Raw genomic sequence first — 16769 nt, forward strand, 5'->3', positions numbered from 1 at the left:
TAGTGATCCTCAACTAGGCCAATGAGCTGATATCGTGGCACTAGTAATCGTAGCACTAGTAATCACTGTTAACCCCCTCCGCCCTCATTAACAATGTTCCAGTGCTTTTGCCCTAGATCTGGGATTTCAGACAGAGACCAACTCCTCTTGTTACTACGAAGGGAGTCAGGAGACTTTCTGGTATGACAGAATTAAACCCCAGCAAAGAGTCAAGCAAATATCACCCTCGTTAGCTAGCTAACTCATTTAATTTTGGGGCGGCAGGTAGCCTAGTGGTTAGAGCGTTGGGCCAGTAACCGAAAGGTTGCTGGATCAAATCCCCGAGCTGACAAGGTACAAATCTGTCGTTCTGCCCCTGAACAAGGCAGTTAACCCACTGTTCCCCGGTAGGCCGTCATTGTAAATAAGAATTTGTTCTTAACTGACTTGCCTAGTTAAATAAAAAATATAGATATCTATCTATCTATCTATCTATCTATCTATCTATCTATCTATCTATATATATATATATATATATATATATAGTAAGGAGGTGCCCCCCTTCCACTGTGCCAATGAACTACTCCTGGGTCAAAGTGAGTAATACCAACCAGTCAGTGCCATGCTGGCACATCTCCCTTGTGAATCAGGATTTCTAATTGGCTATGTTGAACTGTGTATTTACTGTTGGTGACAGTCTTTCTCCCTCCCTCTGTGATATAGGAGCAGGGTCACATATAGGAGCTGAAGTCCGGCTCCTTCATGACCAGTATCTGTGACGAGAGGGGCCTGGAGCCGATCTACGCCGCCATGCCCAGCAGGCATAGGCAAACATCTCAGAAGGGACAAAGGGTGATTACCAATAAGACAGTGCATGACAAGTATTGAGTAATATCACCCCTTCAATACCCATGTCACTCATCAACTCTTCCTCGTTTTTCTACAGATGGCCAGAACAGATGCTTTGAAATGGTGTCCTCTGACTGAAATACAGGTTGATACTGAAGTCTGAATTGGGAGAGACCTTGCACTTAGCATTACAATTATACAAGACAGGTATTACTTTTTATAGTATTTTGCTATTATTTAATTGAATGGTACTATCAATAAGTGGGGAACCCAGTGTATTCCTCAAACATTTTAGGGAACTCGGATCTTATACAGGACACCATACAGGAAGATATATTTGTTACATTACATTGTTATATTAGCAGAACACAGCTTCTACAGTATTATGTGAAGTATGGTTTATTCTACAACGAACTATTACACTTGGATCAGAATAGCTACATACAGTTGATGTCAGAAGTTTACATACACCTTAGCCAAATACATTTAAACTCCGTTTTTCACAATTCCTGACATTTAATCCTAAGAAATATTCCCTGTTTTAGGTCAGTTAGGATCACCATTTTATTTTAAGAATGTGAAATGTCAGAATAATAGTAGAGAGAATTATTTATTTCAGCTTTTATTTATTTCATCACATTTCCAGTGGGTCAGAAGTTTACATATACTGCCTTTAAATTGTTTAACTTGGGTCAAACGTTTCAGGTAGCCTTCCACAAGCTCCCCACAATAAGTTGGGTGAATTTTGGCCCATTCCTCCTGACAGAGCTGTTGTAACTGAGTCAGGTTTGTAGGCTTCCTTGCTTGCACATGCATTTTCAGTTCTACAAATTTTCTATAGGATCGAGGTCAGGGCTTTGTGATGACCACTCCAATACTTGACTTTGTTGTCCTTAAGCCATTTTGCCACAACTTTGCAAGTATGCTTGGGGTCATTGTCCATTTGGAAGACCCATTTGCGATCAAGCTTTAACTTCCTGACTGATGTCTTGAGATGTTGCTTCAATATATCCACATCATTTTCATACCTCATGATGCCATCTATTTTGTGAAGTGCACCAGTCCCTCCTGCAGCAAAGCACCCCCACAACATGATGCTGCCACCCCCGTGCTTCACGGTTGGGATGGTGTTCTTCAGCTTGCAAGCCTCCCCCTTTTTCCTCCAAACATAACGATGGTCATTATGGCCAAACAGTTCTATTTTTGTTTCATCAGACCAGAGGACCAAAAAGTACGATATTTGTCCCCATGTGCAGTTGCAAACCGTAGTCTGGCTTTTTTTAATGGTGGTTTTGGAGCAGTGGCTTCTTCCTTGCTGTGTGGCCTTTCAGGTTATGTCGATATAGGACTCGTTTTACTGTAGATATAGATACTTTTGTACCTGTTTCCTCCAGCATCTTCACAAGGTCCTTTGCTGTTGTTCTGGGATTGATTTGCACTTTTCACACCAAAGTACGTTCATCTCTAGGAGACAAAATGCGTCTCCTTCCTGAGTGGTACGATGGCTGCGTGGTCCCATGGTGTTTCTACTAGAGGTCGACCGATTATGATTTTTCAACTCCAATACCGATTATTGGAGGACGGAAAAAAGCCGATACCGATTAATCGGCCGTTTTTTTAAATGTATTTGTAATAATGACAATTACAACAATACTGAATGAACACTTATTTTAACTTAATATAATACATCAATAAAATCAATTTAGTCTCAAATAAATCATGAAACATGTTCAATTTGGTTTAAATAATGCAAAAACAAAGTGTTGGAGAAGAAAGTAGAAGTGCAATATGTGCCATGTAAGAAAGCTAACGTTAAGTTCCTTGCTCAGAACATGAGAACATATGAAAGCTGGTGGTTCCTTTTAACATGAGTCTTCAATATTCCCAGGTAAGACGTTTTAGGTTGTAGTTATTATTGGAATTATAGGACTATTTATAGGACTATTTGTATTTCATATACCTTTGACTATTGGATGTTCTTATAGGCACTTTAGTATTGTCAGTGTAACAGTATAGCTTCAGTCCCTCTCCTCGCTCCTACCTGGGCTCGAACCAGGAACACATCGACAACAGCCACCCTCGAAGCAGCGTTACCCATGCAGAGCAAGGGGAACAACTACTCCAAGTCTCAGAGCGAGTGACGTTTGAAACGCTATTAGCGCACACCCCGCTAACTAGCTAGCCATTTCACATCGGTTACACCAGCCTAATCTCGGGAGTTGATAGGCTTGAAGTCATAAACAGCGCAATGCTTGAAGCATTGCGAAGAGCTGCTGGCAAAACGCACGAAAGTGCTGTTTGAATGAATGCTTACGAGCCTGCTGGTGCCTACCACCGCTCAGTCAGACTGCTCTATCAAATATCAAATCATAGACTTAATTATAATATAATAAACACACAGAAATACGAGCCTTAGCTCATTAATATGGTCGAATCCGGAAACTATCATCTCGAAAACAAAACGTTTTTTCTTTCAGTGAAATACGGAACCGTTCCGTATTTTATCTAACGGGTGGCATCCCTAAGTCTAAATATTCCTGTTACATTGCACAACCTTCAATGTTATGTCATAATTACGTAGAATTCTGCAAAATTAGTTCGCAACGAGCCAGATGGCCCAAACTGTTGCATATACACTGACTCTGCGTGCAATGAACGCAAGAGAAGTGACACAATTTCACCTGGTTAACATTGCCTGCTAACCTGGATTTCTTTTAGCTAAATATGCAGGTTTAAAAATATATACTTATGTGTATTGATTTTAAGAAAGGCATTGATGTTTACGGTTAGGTACAGTCGTGCAATGATTGTGCTTTTTTCGCAAATGCGCTTTTGTTAAATCATCCCCCGTTTGGCGAAGTCGGCTGTCTTTGTTAGGAAGAAATAGTCTTCACAGTTCGCAACGAGCCAGGCGGCCCAAACTGCTGCATATACCCTGACTCTGTTGCAGAGGTGACACATTTTCCCTAGTTAAAAGAAATTAATGTTAGCAGGCAATATTAACTAAATATGCAGGTTTAAAAATATATACTCGTGTATTGATTTTAAGAAAGACATTGATGTTTATGGTTAGGTACACGTTGGAGCAACGACAGTCCTTTTTCGCGAATGCGCACCGCATCGATTATATGCAACGCAGGACAGGCTAGATAAACTAGTAATATCATCAACCATGTGTAGTTAAACTAGTGATTATGATTGATTGATTGTTTTTTATAAGTTAAGTTTAATGCTAGCTAGCAACTTACCTTGGCTTCTTACTGCATTCGCGTAACAGGCAGGCTCCTCGTGGAGTGCAATGTAAAGCAGGAGGTTAGAGCATTGGACTAGTTAACCGTAAAGTTGCAAGATTGAATCCCCGAGCTGACAAGGTAAAAATCTATCGTTCTGCCCCTGAACAAGGCAGTTAACCCACCGTTCCTAGGCCGTCATTGAAAATAAGAATGTGTTCTTAAGTGACTTGGCTAGTTAAAAAAAGTAAAAATAAAGAAAGAAATATCGGCAAACCGGTGTCCAAAAATACAGATTACCGATTGTTATGAAAACTTGAAATCGGCCCTAATTAATCGTCCATTGTGATTAGTCGGTCGACCTCTAGTTTATACTTGCATACTATTGTTTGTACAGATGAACGTGGTACCTTCAGGCGTTTGGAAAATGCTCCCAAGGATGAACCAGACTTGTGGAGGTCTACAATTTTTTTTCTGAGGTCTTGGCTGATTTCTTTTGATTTTCCCATGATGTCAAACAAAGAGGCACTGAGTTTGAAGGTAGGCCTTGAAATGCATCCACAGGTACATCTCCAATTGACTCAAATTATGTCAATTAGCCTATCAGAAGCTTCTAAAGCCATGACATAATTTTCTGGAATTTTCCAAGCTGTTTGAAGGCACAGTCAACTTAGTGTAAGTAAACTTCTGACCCACTGGAATTGTGATACAGTGAATTATAAGTGAAATAATCTGTCTGTAAACAATTGTTGGAAAAATAACTTGTCATGCACAAAGTAGATGTCCTAACCAACTTGCCAAAACTATAGTTTGTTAACATTACATTTGTGGAGTGGTTGAAAAGTGAGTTTTAATGACTCCAACCTAAGTGTATGTAAACTTCCAACTTCAACTGTATGTTCAGCAATTACACTCTTCTCATATTACTCTGTAGCTACTGACCAATGCAAAGCTTGGTGGAAGCTTTGAATTGGACAGTAGTCTACAGTGGTATGAGAAGAGTGCCATCCTCCTGCATCTCACATCTGCCTGTAGTTATTGAACTCTGCCTGCTGGACACATGGGTTGAGTTCACTCCACCCCTCCTGCTACCTGACTGCACCTGTCCAAAACCTGTAAGGGAGGAGGTGAGGGCCATGGCGGAATATAACCTCTCCTACGTCAAGGTGCCCCCCCAAATTGATGGGGCCGCAGTTGGAGAGGGTGAAAAGCTTCAAGTTCCTCGGCGTTCACATTACTGACAACCTGAAATGGTCTGTCCACACAAACAGTCTGGTGAAGAAGGTGCAAAAGCACCTCTTCAACCTCAGAAGGCTGAAGAAATGTGGCTTGGCACCCAAGACCCTCACAAACTTCTACAGATGCCCCATTGAGAGCATCCTGTTGGGCTGTATCACCGCCTGGTACGGCAACTGCAAGAAGATCATCAAGAACCTTAGCCACCCGAACCATGGCCTGTTTACCTGGCTACCATCTAGAAGGTGGCGACAGCACAGGTGCGTCAAAGCTGGGAACAAAAAACTGAAAATACAGCTTCTATCTTCAGTCCATCAGACTGTTAAATAGTCACCACTAGCTGGCCTCCACCCAGCGCCCTGCCCTGAACTTTAGTCACTGTTATTAGCCGGCTACCACCCGGTACTCAACCCTGCACCTTAGACTGCTGCCCTATGTACATAGTCATTGAACACGGGTCTCTTTAATGTTTACATACTGTTTTACCCACATCATATGTATATGCTGTATTCTAGTCAAGGCTTCTGGGAAGACTTTCCACTAGATGCTGGAACATTGCTGCGGGGACTTGCTTCCATTCAGCCATAAGAGCATTCGAGGTCAGGGCCTGATGTTGGGTGATGAGGCCTGGCTCGCAGTTGGCGTTCCAATTCATCCCAAAGGTGTTCGATGGGGTTGAGGTCAGGGCTCTGTGTAGGCAAGTCAAGTTCTTCCACACCAATCTAGACAAACTATTTCTGTATGGACCTCGCTTTGTGCATGGCGGCTTTGTAATGATGAAACAGGAAATGCTATTCCCCAAACTTTTGCCTCAAGTTCGAAGCACAGAATCATATAGAATGTCATTGTGTCCTGTAGCGTTAAGATCTCTCTTCACTGGAACAAAGGGGCCTAGCCCGAACCATAAAAAACAGCCCCAGACCATTATTCCTCATACACCAGAGTGAAATGTTGGAGAGCTGTACACCACTCCAGCCGACGCTTGCCATTGTACATGGTGATCTTAGGCTTGTGTGCGACTGCTCGGCCATGGAAACTCATTTCATGAAGCTCCCAACAAACAGTTATTGTGCCGATGTTGCTTCCAGAGGTAGTTTGGAAGTCAGTAGTGAGTGTTGCAACTGAGGACAGACAATTTTTACATGCTACACGCTTCAGCACTCACGGTCCTCTTCTGTGAGCTTGTGTGTCCTACCACTGAGCCGTTTTTTTGCACCTGGACGTTTCCACTTTACAACAACAGCACTTACAGTTGACCGTGGCAGCTCTAGCAGGGAAGAAATTTGACCAACTGACTTGGAAAGGTGGTATCCTATGACAGTGCCACATTGAAAGTCAGTGAGCTCTTCAGTAAGACCATTCTACTGCCAATTTTTGTCTATGGTGATTGCATGGCTGTGTGCTCAATTTTTATACACCCGTCAGCAATGGGTGTGGCTGAAATAGACAAATCCACTCATTTGAAGGGGTGTCCACATACTTTTGTATATATAGTGCATTTATATTCCAGACTCTGAAAATGCTCGTTCTCATATTTATATATTTCTTAATTCCTTTCTTTACATTTTCGGGACTTGCGTGAATTGTTTTGCATTGTAGGGTATTACTGCACTAGGAACATAACCATTTCACTACACCCGCGATAACATCTGCAAAATATGTATATGTGTGAACAATACTATGGGAGATTTGAGGATCGAACCTCACCCAGAGAGCTGTGCATGTCAGTGTGTGGTTTGACAGCCAAATCCTTCGATTTGGCCAAATAGACAAATAGAATGGCATTCTAGTTCTGATTAGACAGCTGATGTACTCTTCACACAACTTGTTTATATTTGCTAGGCATGACGTCTTTATCAATACTGTCCTATCAATCTGATATTTACAGCATAATATTATTTACAATCTAATATTTACACACTCTGTATCTACAGTCTGTACAATGTTTTGCAATGTCCACATGTACAGTAGCCGATATTAGTAGTTCTGGGATTTGTCCCGAGGGAAAGATGTAACAACGGACATCAGGAGAGATGACGCGAGACAAAACTAGCCAGTTAGAATAGAATATTGTGTTGAAGGACAGCCGAGCTGACTCGTGACCGGGCATTCAACTCGCAGTTGATACCGTTTCCACGGTAACGCGCATTTACATGATGTGGTGAAACGTTGAAACTAAGTTGCAAGCTACTTTCGTAGCATGGTCTTATGAAACACATTCCAGACCATCACAGATCTTACAGAGCTAGATAGGATAGCCCGCTGTATAAAAACAAAATCAGCGCAGGCTTTAGCCTGCACCTAGAACTGAATTAGCTGACCATCTTGATGGCGAGACAGTCAGGAAGGGAGAAGTCCTCCACTTGAAAATGTCACTCTCTCCATAGCAAAAGCTAGCTTAGTTGACCTCCCTGTATTCACTACTGCACTTGTTTGTTGTGATTGCATGGCAAAGACGCACCCACATCAAACCACACCTCCCAAGATAAGTCAAATTTTCCTTCAATCATGGCCGCAAGCATTTCTTAATGAGCGTTGATGAAAAACAGGAAGTGCAGTCGCCCTTTAATACACGATTGCATTTAGAATTGTTGCACAGTGACTGGGCTTATTAAAGCACGTTTCACTCCAGCAGTAATGAGCTGAGGAGCTGCAGCAGAAATCCCGCTCAAAATAGGCTCTGTATGCTGCGCAGGTGTGATAGCTGTGCTGGATAAATAAGATAGGCTATACGATGACTAACGAAAATACACACACTGCAATTTTATTTCCACTAAATTATGCAAATGTACCTATAGACCGATACACATGGCAGTCAAATGTATTTTCATCGACTGGTATTTCCATCAATGATTTTCACTGAATGCCTGTAGTGACGGTGCTAATGCTATTTTTGGAGAAAGGCATGACATTAGGTCTCAAATGTGAGAACACTGGTGTTTCAGTCCAAGATGGCGGCTTTCTCCCTCTCTACTTAGCGTGCAAGGCAGTCATAGGACTGCAGTGGACTTTTCAGCTGGCTGCAGAGACCCGAACGAACAATGTAAGGGTGACATTTGTCACCTCAAAGCTACCAAAGGCTAAACGAGGAACAAAAACTTTTAATTTCCTAAAGTAGCTATGAACATATTGGTTTCCTGCGTCCTGACAGTTCTGCCACTTTCCAGGATTGTGTCTTAGTGCACCTATGTTTGCTAACCAGATTGATCCCGCTTGAGCACATTAATCTGGGCATATTTTGATGACAGCGTCGGAATCCCTTAGCTTTTCTCCCTGCCTAAACATTACGCCAACCCCGGGTAGAGGGAACTGGGTCACACTTAAATGTCTATTGGCAAAACGGAAAGCTGAGCAATTCATTTCAGTGCTTGGCAGCAGATTCCATAATTAAGATTAAAAGAGGGGAGATGGGATAGAGAGAGAACTGCATCCCACTTCTTCATTGGCGGGCAGGCAGGTTGGCACACTGTTCCAACCCACTTGTTTACCCTCTGCCAGAAGGACCAGCAAGGACACACAATCCCTCATTTTACTCCACCGGCCAAATCCGCATGATAGGGTGGGTCGAAATTATCAGTTGCTGATGTAAAAACAGCTAGCTTAGCATACCAGTGCTACAGCTAACTGCACTCTCCTCTCCTACTAGAAATCACAGAGCTTACAGCTCACAACTAGCAGAGGAAAAACTTGACATGAGTGGTGAGCTACATCAAAACACATACACCACGGTGTAAATCCACTATTGTGATGCTGCACCAACCAGAGGCCCGGCCCTGAGAGTAGGAACATGAGTAGGCCTAATGCCCATCAGGCTAACAAATGAGCTGGGTTCAGCAGAGCTACCCGAGAATAAAAACCTGTCAGCACTCAGGAGGGCTCGCGAATGGCGCAGCGGTCTAAGGCACTGCATCTCAGTGCTAGAGGCGTCACTACAGATCCTGGTTCGATTCCAGGCTGTATCACAACCGGCTGTGATTGGGAGTCTCATAGGGCGGACCACAATTGGCCCAGCATTGTCCGGGTTAGGTTTTGGCCGGGGTAGGCCGTCATTGGAAATAAGAATTTGTTCTTAACTGACTTGCCTAGTTAAATAAAAGTTAAAGAAAATAAAAAAATTAAATTAATTAACACCACCCAGCGCCCATACTCTAGCTCTGCTTTTATTACACACATTTAAAGCTGTCCTCCATGTTTGTGTGCCGTTTCCAGGGCTGATTAAAGTCAATTAAACGTCTTAAAGCCATTGCCAAGTGTGGGAAAGTAGACAACTTTTATTTACTTATTTACTTCTTAGCAGCCCAGTCAGATGGATGAATATAAATCTAGACACATAATCTGTTTAGTCTCGTGTCTGTCTGTAGGCCACAGTGATCAAGCCCAGAACACAGATTAATCCCAAGAACACACTTAATCCCAAAATGGCGTAGCAGTCGGACGTGTGTTTTGTCTTGTCCCGTGTAAATAATAGCTTTCCTCGTTTTTCCCCCGAATATATTTAGTATATATTTTAATCTCACTTTCCATCCACGGACTGAATATACTCTCCTGCAACCCGCGACACCCAATGTGGTACGGATCTGCTATTTTTATATTTTAGAACCGGAACCCCCATCAGCAGCTAGCGGTCTTCACTGTTAACTCGGACACCAGCCAGCCTCAGCCCGGTCAATTCCTGCCAGTCGGCACAGCACGATATCAACCCAGAGCATATCGGACTGCTTTTTCTCTACCACATCTCCAGATTCCTACCGCAAGCTCTGGACCTTTACACCAGATCATCGCAGCTAGCTAGCTGCAATCTGAGTGGCTACTCCTGGCTAACGTCTCTGTCCCAAAGCAAGCACCAGTTAGCCTTGAGCTAGGCCCATCTCCTGGCTAGCCGAAGAGGTCCACCAGCTAATTCTTGGGCGACAATACCTATTTTGCCAATTGGCCTGGACCCTTCATTGCCGATACGGAGCCCCGTCGATCCATCACGACTGGTCTTCCGAGGTGGTTTCAACAGGCTTTTCCGTTGCGACGTTGCCAAAGATCCATCTGCTGGCCACGGCCCACTAGCTTTCTGAACGCCGTGTCTCCAGCTTGCCTAGCGTAGTAGCGACTACCGAACGGCCCCGACTCACCTATTGCTGCTCATTGGACCCAATGATCACTCGGCTACTCATGCCTCTCCTTAATGTCAATATGCATTGTTTACTGCTGTTTAGGTTAGTTATTACTTTATTATTGTATTATTTCACTATGGAGCCCCCAGCCCCACCCTAAATGCCTTAGATAGCTCTTTTGTCGCACCCTCCACACATGCAGAGACCTCATCTGGCTTAACTGGTGCCTCCAGAGACGCAACCGCTCTCATCGTCACTCAATGCCTCCACTCCAAATTTCCATCCCCAACTACAACATTTTCCAACAAGATAGGACTGCCAAAGGGGGCGGAGTTGCAATCTACTGCGGACATAGCCTGCAGAGTTCTGTCATACTATCCAGGTCTGTGCCCAAACAATTCAAGCTTCTACTTTTAAAAATCCACCTTTCCAGAAACAAGTCTCTCATCGGACAACAGGCCCTCCGATTTGACACACTGAACTCTATCTGAGAAGTAGTTGGTGAACCAGATGAGGCAGTCAATTGCGAAACCAAGGCTGTTGAGTCTGCGATAAGAATGTGGTGATTGACGAAAGCCTTGGCCAGGTCGATGAAGACGGCTGTACAGTACTGTCTTTTATCGATGGCGGTTATGATTTAATTTAGGACCTTGAGCGTGGCTGAGGTGCTCTTGCTGCTGGTGATTCTCTGATCCACTTCTGTATACCTCTGGATCTTCGTTGGACACTGTGTTAACTAACCTCCAGGCGAGCTTCAATGCCATACAACACTCCTTCCATGGCCTCCAACTGCTCTTAAATGCAAGTAAAACTAAATGCATGCTCTTCAACCGATCGCTGCCCACACCTGCCGACCCGTCCAGCATCACTAATCTGGACGGTTCTGACTTAGAATATGTGGACAACTACAAATACCTAGGTGTCTGGTTAGACTGTAAACTCTCCTTCCAGACTCACATTAAGCATCTCCAATCCAAAATTAAATCTAGAATCGGCTTCCTATTTCGCAACAAAGCATCCTTCATTCATGCTGCCAAACATACCCTCGTAAAACTGACTATCCTACCGATCCTTGACTTCGGCGATATCATTTACAAAATAGCCTCCAACACTCTACTCAGCAAATTGGATGTAGTCTATCACAGTGCCATCCGTTTTGTCACCAAAGCCCCATAAACGACCCACCACTGCGACCTGTATGCTCTCGTTGGCTGGCCCTCGCTTCAAATTCGTCGCCAAACCCACTGGCTCCAGGTCATCTATAAGTGTTTGCTAGGTAAAGCCCCACCTTATCTCAGCTCACTGGTCACCATAGCAGCACCCACCCGTAGCACACGCTCCAGCAGGTATATCTCACTGGTCACCCCCAAAGCCAATTCCTCCTTTGGCTGCCTTTCCTTCCAGTTCTCTACTGCCAATGACTGGAACGAACTGCAACAATCACTGAAGCTGGAGACTCATATCTCCCTCACTAACTTTAAGCACCAGTTGTCAGAGCAGCTCACAGATCACTGCACCTGTACATAGCCCATCTGTAAATAGCCCATCCAACTGCCTCATCCCCATACTGTTATTTATTTTATTTGCACCCCAGTATCTCTATTTGCACATCTATCACTCCAGTGTTTAATTGCTATATTGTAATTATCTCGCCACTATGGCCTATTTATTGCCTTACCTCCCTTATCCTACCTCATTTGCACACACTGTATATAGACATTTTCTATTGTATTATTGACTGCATGTTTGTTTATTCCATGTGTAACTCTGTGTTGTTTGTGTCGCACTGCTTTGCTTTATCTTGGCCAGGTCGAAGTTGTAAATGAGAACTTGTTCTCAACTAGCCTATCTGATTAAATAAAGGTGAAATAAAAAAATAACAATGGTTGGTAAGTAGCTAAGTTTTGTTTAGCTAGGTTAGCTAACTAGCTACATAAATGTAATGATTTGATAGGCTATGCCGCTATGGTACTAGGGCCTAGGCTATGATACTGTGATGTAACTAGCTAAATACATAGTCTCTCCCTAAATGTGTAATGTGAGAGGACGCATAGCCGCAGGAAGTAGGGGTGCTGCTGCACCAGTACTAATTATTTTGTGAAAAATATATTTTTCACAAAGGTAGTGCACTGGGCCTGTATTACTCCTGTATGAGTTGACCAAAATAGCAGTCTATGTGTTGTCTTTGTAACAAACACATCCATCGATTTTTGTTGTTGTTCTTGATGCATCTACACTCAAGCTGGTCAATGTTTGCACAATGTCCACATGTAGCCTACACCTGTAGGGATATTAGTTTTGAGATTTGTCTCCCGGAAAAGATCTAAGGAGAGACGAGACAAAACCAGCCAGTTATAGAATTATTGTGTTTAGGACAGTGGAGCGGACTTGATATCATTTCCACCGTAACATGTATTTACATGACGTGATGAAACGTTGAAACTAATTTGTTGTAGAACGAGTGTCTTGCGAAACACATTCCAGACACTGGCTCTTGCCAGAACTGATTAGACAGAGAATTATCAGCTAGACAGGATAGCCAGCTGCAGCTATCACCAAGGTATGCTAGCTAGCTAGCTGCGAACTTGGCTAAAACAAGGTCAGCGCAGGCTTTAGCCTACACATAGAACTGAATTACCTGACCATCTTGAGATGTCGAGTCAGTCACGAAGGGAGAAGTCCTCCACTTCAAAACTTTGTTCACTCCATAGCAAAAGCTAGCTTAGCTTACCTCGCTGTACTCACTACTGCACTTGTTTCTTGTGATTGAAAATGGCAGACACACCCAAGAAACACCCACATCAAACCACACCCGCAAGACAAACCTAATTTGCCTTCAGTCATGGCTGCTAGCATGAGCTCTTGATGAAAGTGCAGTCGCCCTTTAAAAAAACACTACTGACAACCCCTGAGAGACCCACTGATGCAATACTACCACCGCACTATCCTTTGGTCCTTCAGTCTGCCTGGCTGCCTGAGCAGAATAATGTGTCGAGTTCAGCAAGAATAATCACACGTCAGACACAGCGTGACACATCACAACCTCTGGAATCTAAGGACGTCATAATTTGGCTGCAGAAGTATAATGATGGCGCGGTGAAATTAGATAAATGTCATAGGGAAGCGTTAGCTCAGTCCGTTTCCAGTCCCCAGAGCAGGCAGGGTATTAGAGAAGAACGGGGAGTCACCGGGAAGATTGCTGATCCAGTTGGAAGGCTGGCAGCGTCAGTGTGCTGCTGATTTGTCGGGTGCTCTGGTGCTGTCCGAGCCGTCAGCTATTTTTGGGGCCTGGGTTTTTAAGTGATATCAGCAGCAGTGGCAGGCAGCCCCGGTCTCCTCTCTGCCGCTGGTTGATGAGCTGCTCTCTTCATGCCGTGGCCTCGCAATCACTCTACACCTCTGTCTGTACACAGGGGGAGGCAAAGAAAGCTTGCTCGGGGGAGCAGAGAGACTAGTGCACTTCAATGTCTGCCACATCACAGAGCCTTCTCTCTCCATCCCTCTCATCCTTACCCATCTCCCAACCATCCCTCCCATACCTCATCTTTTACCCTGTGGATGTCTACATCAGTCTGTTTCTCCAGACACCAGAGGATGTCTCTTCCCCTCCTCCCATCCCTCTCTCCCCCTAACACCTGGGTGACGACCAGTAGATTGGTTTGGGCCTTAGGAGATAGCGTAAATAAGAATGCCCATCTGTGTGTCTCCTGCAGGAAGTTATCATTAGTATGGGTACACAGGTCTTAACACGCATCAGCTCCCACTCTCTCCGTGTGTCGGGAAAAGTCTCAGAAGGCTTCCGGAGGTTTTTCATTCGCTGTTAAATCAAAGGTATCATAAGCCCCTGTGAGCTGGTGTGCACGACTCAAACGATGAGTGGTCAAGGACTAAGCCTACTACACGATTCGCCAAGGGACGTTAGCTTTCAATAGATTAGGGCACATTTAGAGGAGGACCCGTCCAAATAAAGCACTGCCTCGTGATCTCATCTATCACTTTGTTACTGCCAGACCAAACCACCAGGGTACTCAAAAGAAAAAGGAACACAAACAAACTTGTGGAGGATGTGTGTGTAGGGGAACTCATGAACATGATAATAAACATTAAGGCCACATTTCATGGGTGGCTCATCTGGTGAAGACGCCGGCCAAAAACAACAGACCCCGATTGATTTTTTAAAAATCTACCTGCCACAGTGGCTGGTGGACCAAAAAGTTCATTTCCCACCCTGTTTGTCACGTGCCATGACTTTATCAATGACATCATTAGTGGTATACCGTACTTGCCATATACGACTACGACCTGTATGCCAGTGTTCCCAATTACCTGAACGCTCCAGAGACGAGGTAGAATGAAGTGCCCTCATCTCCATGCTCCAGTCCAGCTGGTTTAGCTGAGCCTGCTGCTTATAGTCACACAGAGGTGACTGACAGCACAGCCAGGCCTGCATCTAAAAATACAACGTGGCCCTGCTTACCAGCAGAGCTTGCCCGCCCGCAAACATTGTATTATGTCCAGGCCCTACTTCTCAGTTTGCACCTAGTCACAATGTGGTCACTATTTAGTCAACATTGAAAGGTTAATGACCCACTTGTTCTGGTAGCCGCAGTAGCCCAACGTGCCAACTACAAACTAATGAGACGTCTATGCAGAGTGATTTAATAGCTTCCCATATGCTAGAAAATATACAACAAGTGTTATTCCCCAAAGCAGTTTCCAGGGTTTCTGCTTACATAAAAGTTCTCTCCCTCACGGTGACTGACGGGAGCTGAAAGTTCTGTCATCGCTGAACGAACGAATGCTGAGCTGAGGAACAAACGCTTAAGGATTAAGGAAAGTGACAGTTGCAACGCAACACTTTTTGGAGAGGGTTGGCCGTGTTAACTTGATGACTAAGTGCCAGTGTTTGGGAATAATCAGTGCCTCCGTCACTCTGACGTGCTGAGGTTAATTAGTGGGAACCGCTCCTCTCTTCACCCCCTCTCCAAATTGCCAGTGAGGCTGAAGCTGGCCGGTAATGAGCCGGTAGCAGACCTGGGTTCAAATATGATTTGAAATGCATTTTAAATGATTTTCCTGGGCTTGATTGAGCTTGCCTGGTGCAATGGAACCAATAGAATTTTAACACAATAGTAACAAGTCCAAAGCCCACACATTTGGCACACCAGGCAGGCTAAAGCAAACTATTAGAAATATGTCTCATACCATTTGAACCCAGGTCTGGTAATGAGCATCTGGCGGGTGCCCTGCCCGCTCCTATTCCTTGTGTAACTTCTCCCTCAAACTGTATATTTACTAGACTCGCCACATATAACCTACCCTGGCTCTGGGAGTAAATAAACATGCAGTGAGTTGAAACAGGCTGAGTGCTTTTTAGAGCTCTCAGGTCCCCCTCCTAATTCACAGCATTGACTCACTGCCCCTGTGCTGCATCCGTTATTAAGTAAAGTGAAAGACTACTGTACTTCAGATGCGGCCATGATTCAGCTGTTATTACGTGACTGTGCTGACACACGCAGCAAAGCTGTCTCAATATAGAAGGTAAGCTGGCACAGAATTACAAAACACTCAAATGACATGGACCTGAATCATAACTGACTGAAATGATATCACATAAGCAGTTCATTCATGTTAATCTCTCTACTCCTCACTCCTGATGTGTGATAAGCATAAAGGTGAAAATCAGGAAAGACATTAGCTTGGACAGTGTGACACCAATTCGATGATGGAGCCTACAAACAGCGTGACATCATAAATTCAGGAAATCATCCATCGCTGTAGCAATAACTACCTCCCAGCTAATATTCCAGGAAAACTCCCATCTCTTTAACCAGCCCATATCCCCCAGGCCTCCACCTCAGCCCTGTCATATCATACCCAGCTTGGGGAAGACGATGAGGTACTCGGCGTTGCACTGTGGACAGGACACGCGGGCCGTGCTGTTGCCCCTCTGCTTCTCGTCCACCCAGCGCTGCAGACACGCCTGGTGCACCCACTTGGTGGAGCCTCGGCAGCGACATGGACGCACCCACTCCGCCGTGCGGTCATCCTCGTCCGTGGCGAAGCACACCCAGCAGCTCCTGAAACAAACAAAACACAGGAGAGAGGTTGTTCCACAGGCACATAAAAACACACACACACACACACACACACACACACACACACACACACACACACACACACACACACACACACACACACACACACACACACACACACACACACACACACACACACACACACACACACACACACACACACACACACACACACAGGCTGAAACGCTGGGGTTGTTGGTTTTTGTATCAATGTCTGTATACCAGTAAATTAAGTATTCTCAGTGCATTTGACAATGGTTGTGTGTCAGCGG

The 16769-nt window shown here is 44.4% G+C and overlaps 1 protein-coding gene across 2 annotated transcripts in view; it reads right to left on the reverse strand.

Moving 5' to 3' along the window:
- The window catches only part of marchf5 (membrane-associated ring finger (C3HC4) 5), a 52424-nt gene that overhangs the window by 14678 nt on the left and 20977 nt on the right, over positions 1-16769 (reverse strand). For both annotated transcript variants that reach the window (XM_082960494.1, NM_001140034.1), the window contains exon 2: positions 16277-16479. In XM_082960494.1, coding sequence (XP_082816620.1) covers positions 16277-16479 — 203 coding nt within the window. The remainder of the gene's footprint in view (positions 1-16276; positions 16480-16769) is intronic.

Source organism: Salmo salar, chromosome 01, assembly GCF_965601325.2.
Source record: "Salmo salar chromosome 01, fSalSal1, whole genome shotgun sequence".
In the NCBI taxonomy this organism is placed as follows: Eukaryota; Metazoa; Chordata; class Actinopteri; order Salmoniformes; family Salmonidae; genus Salmo; species Salmo salar.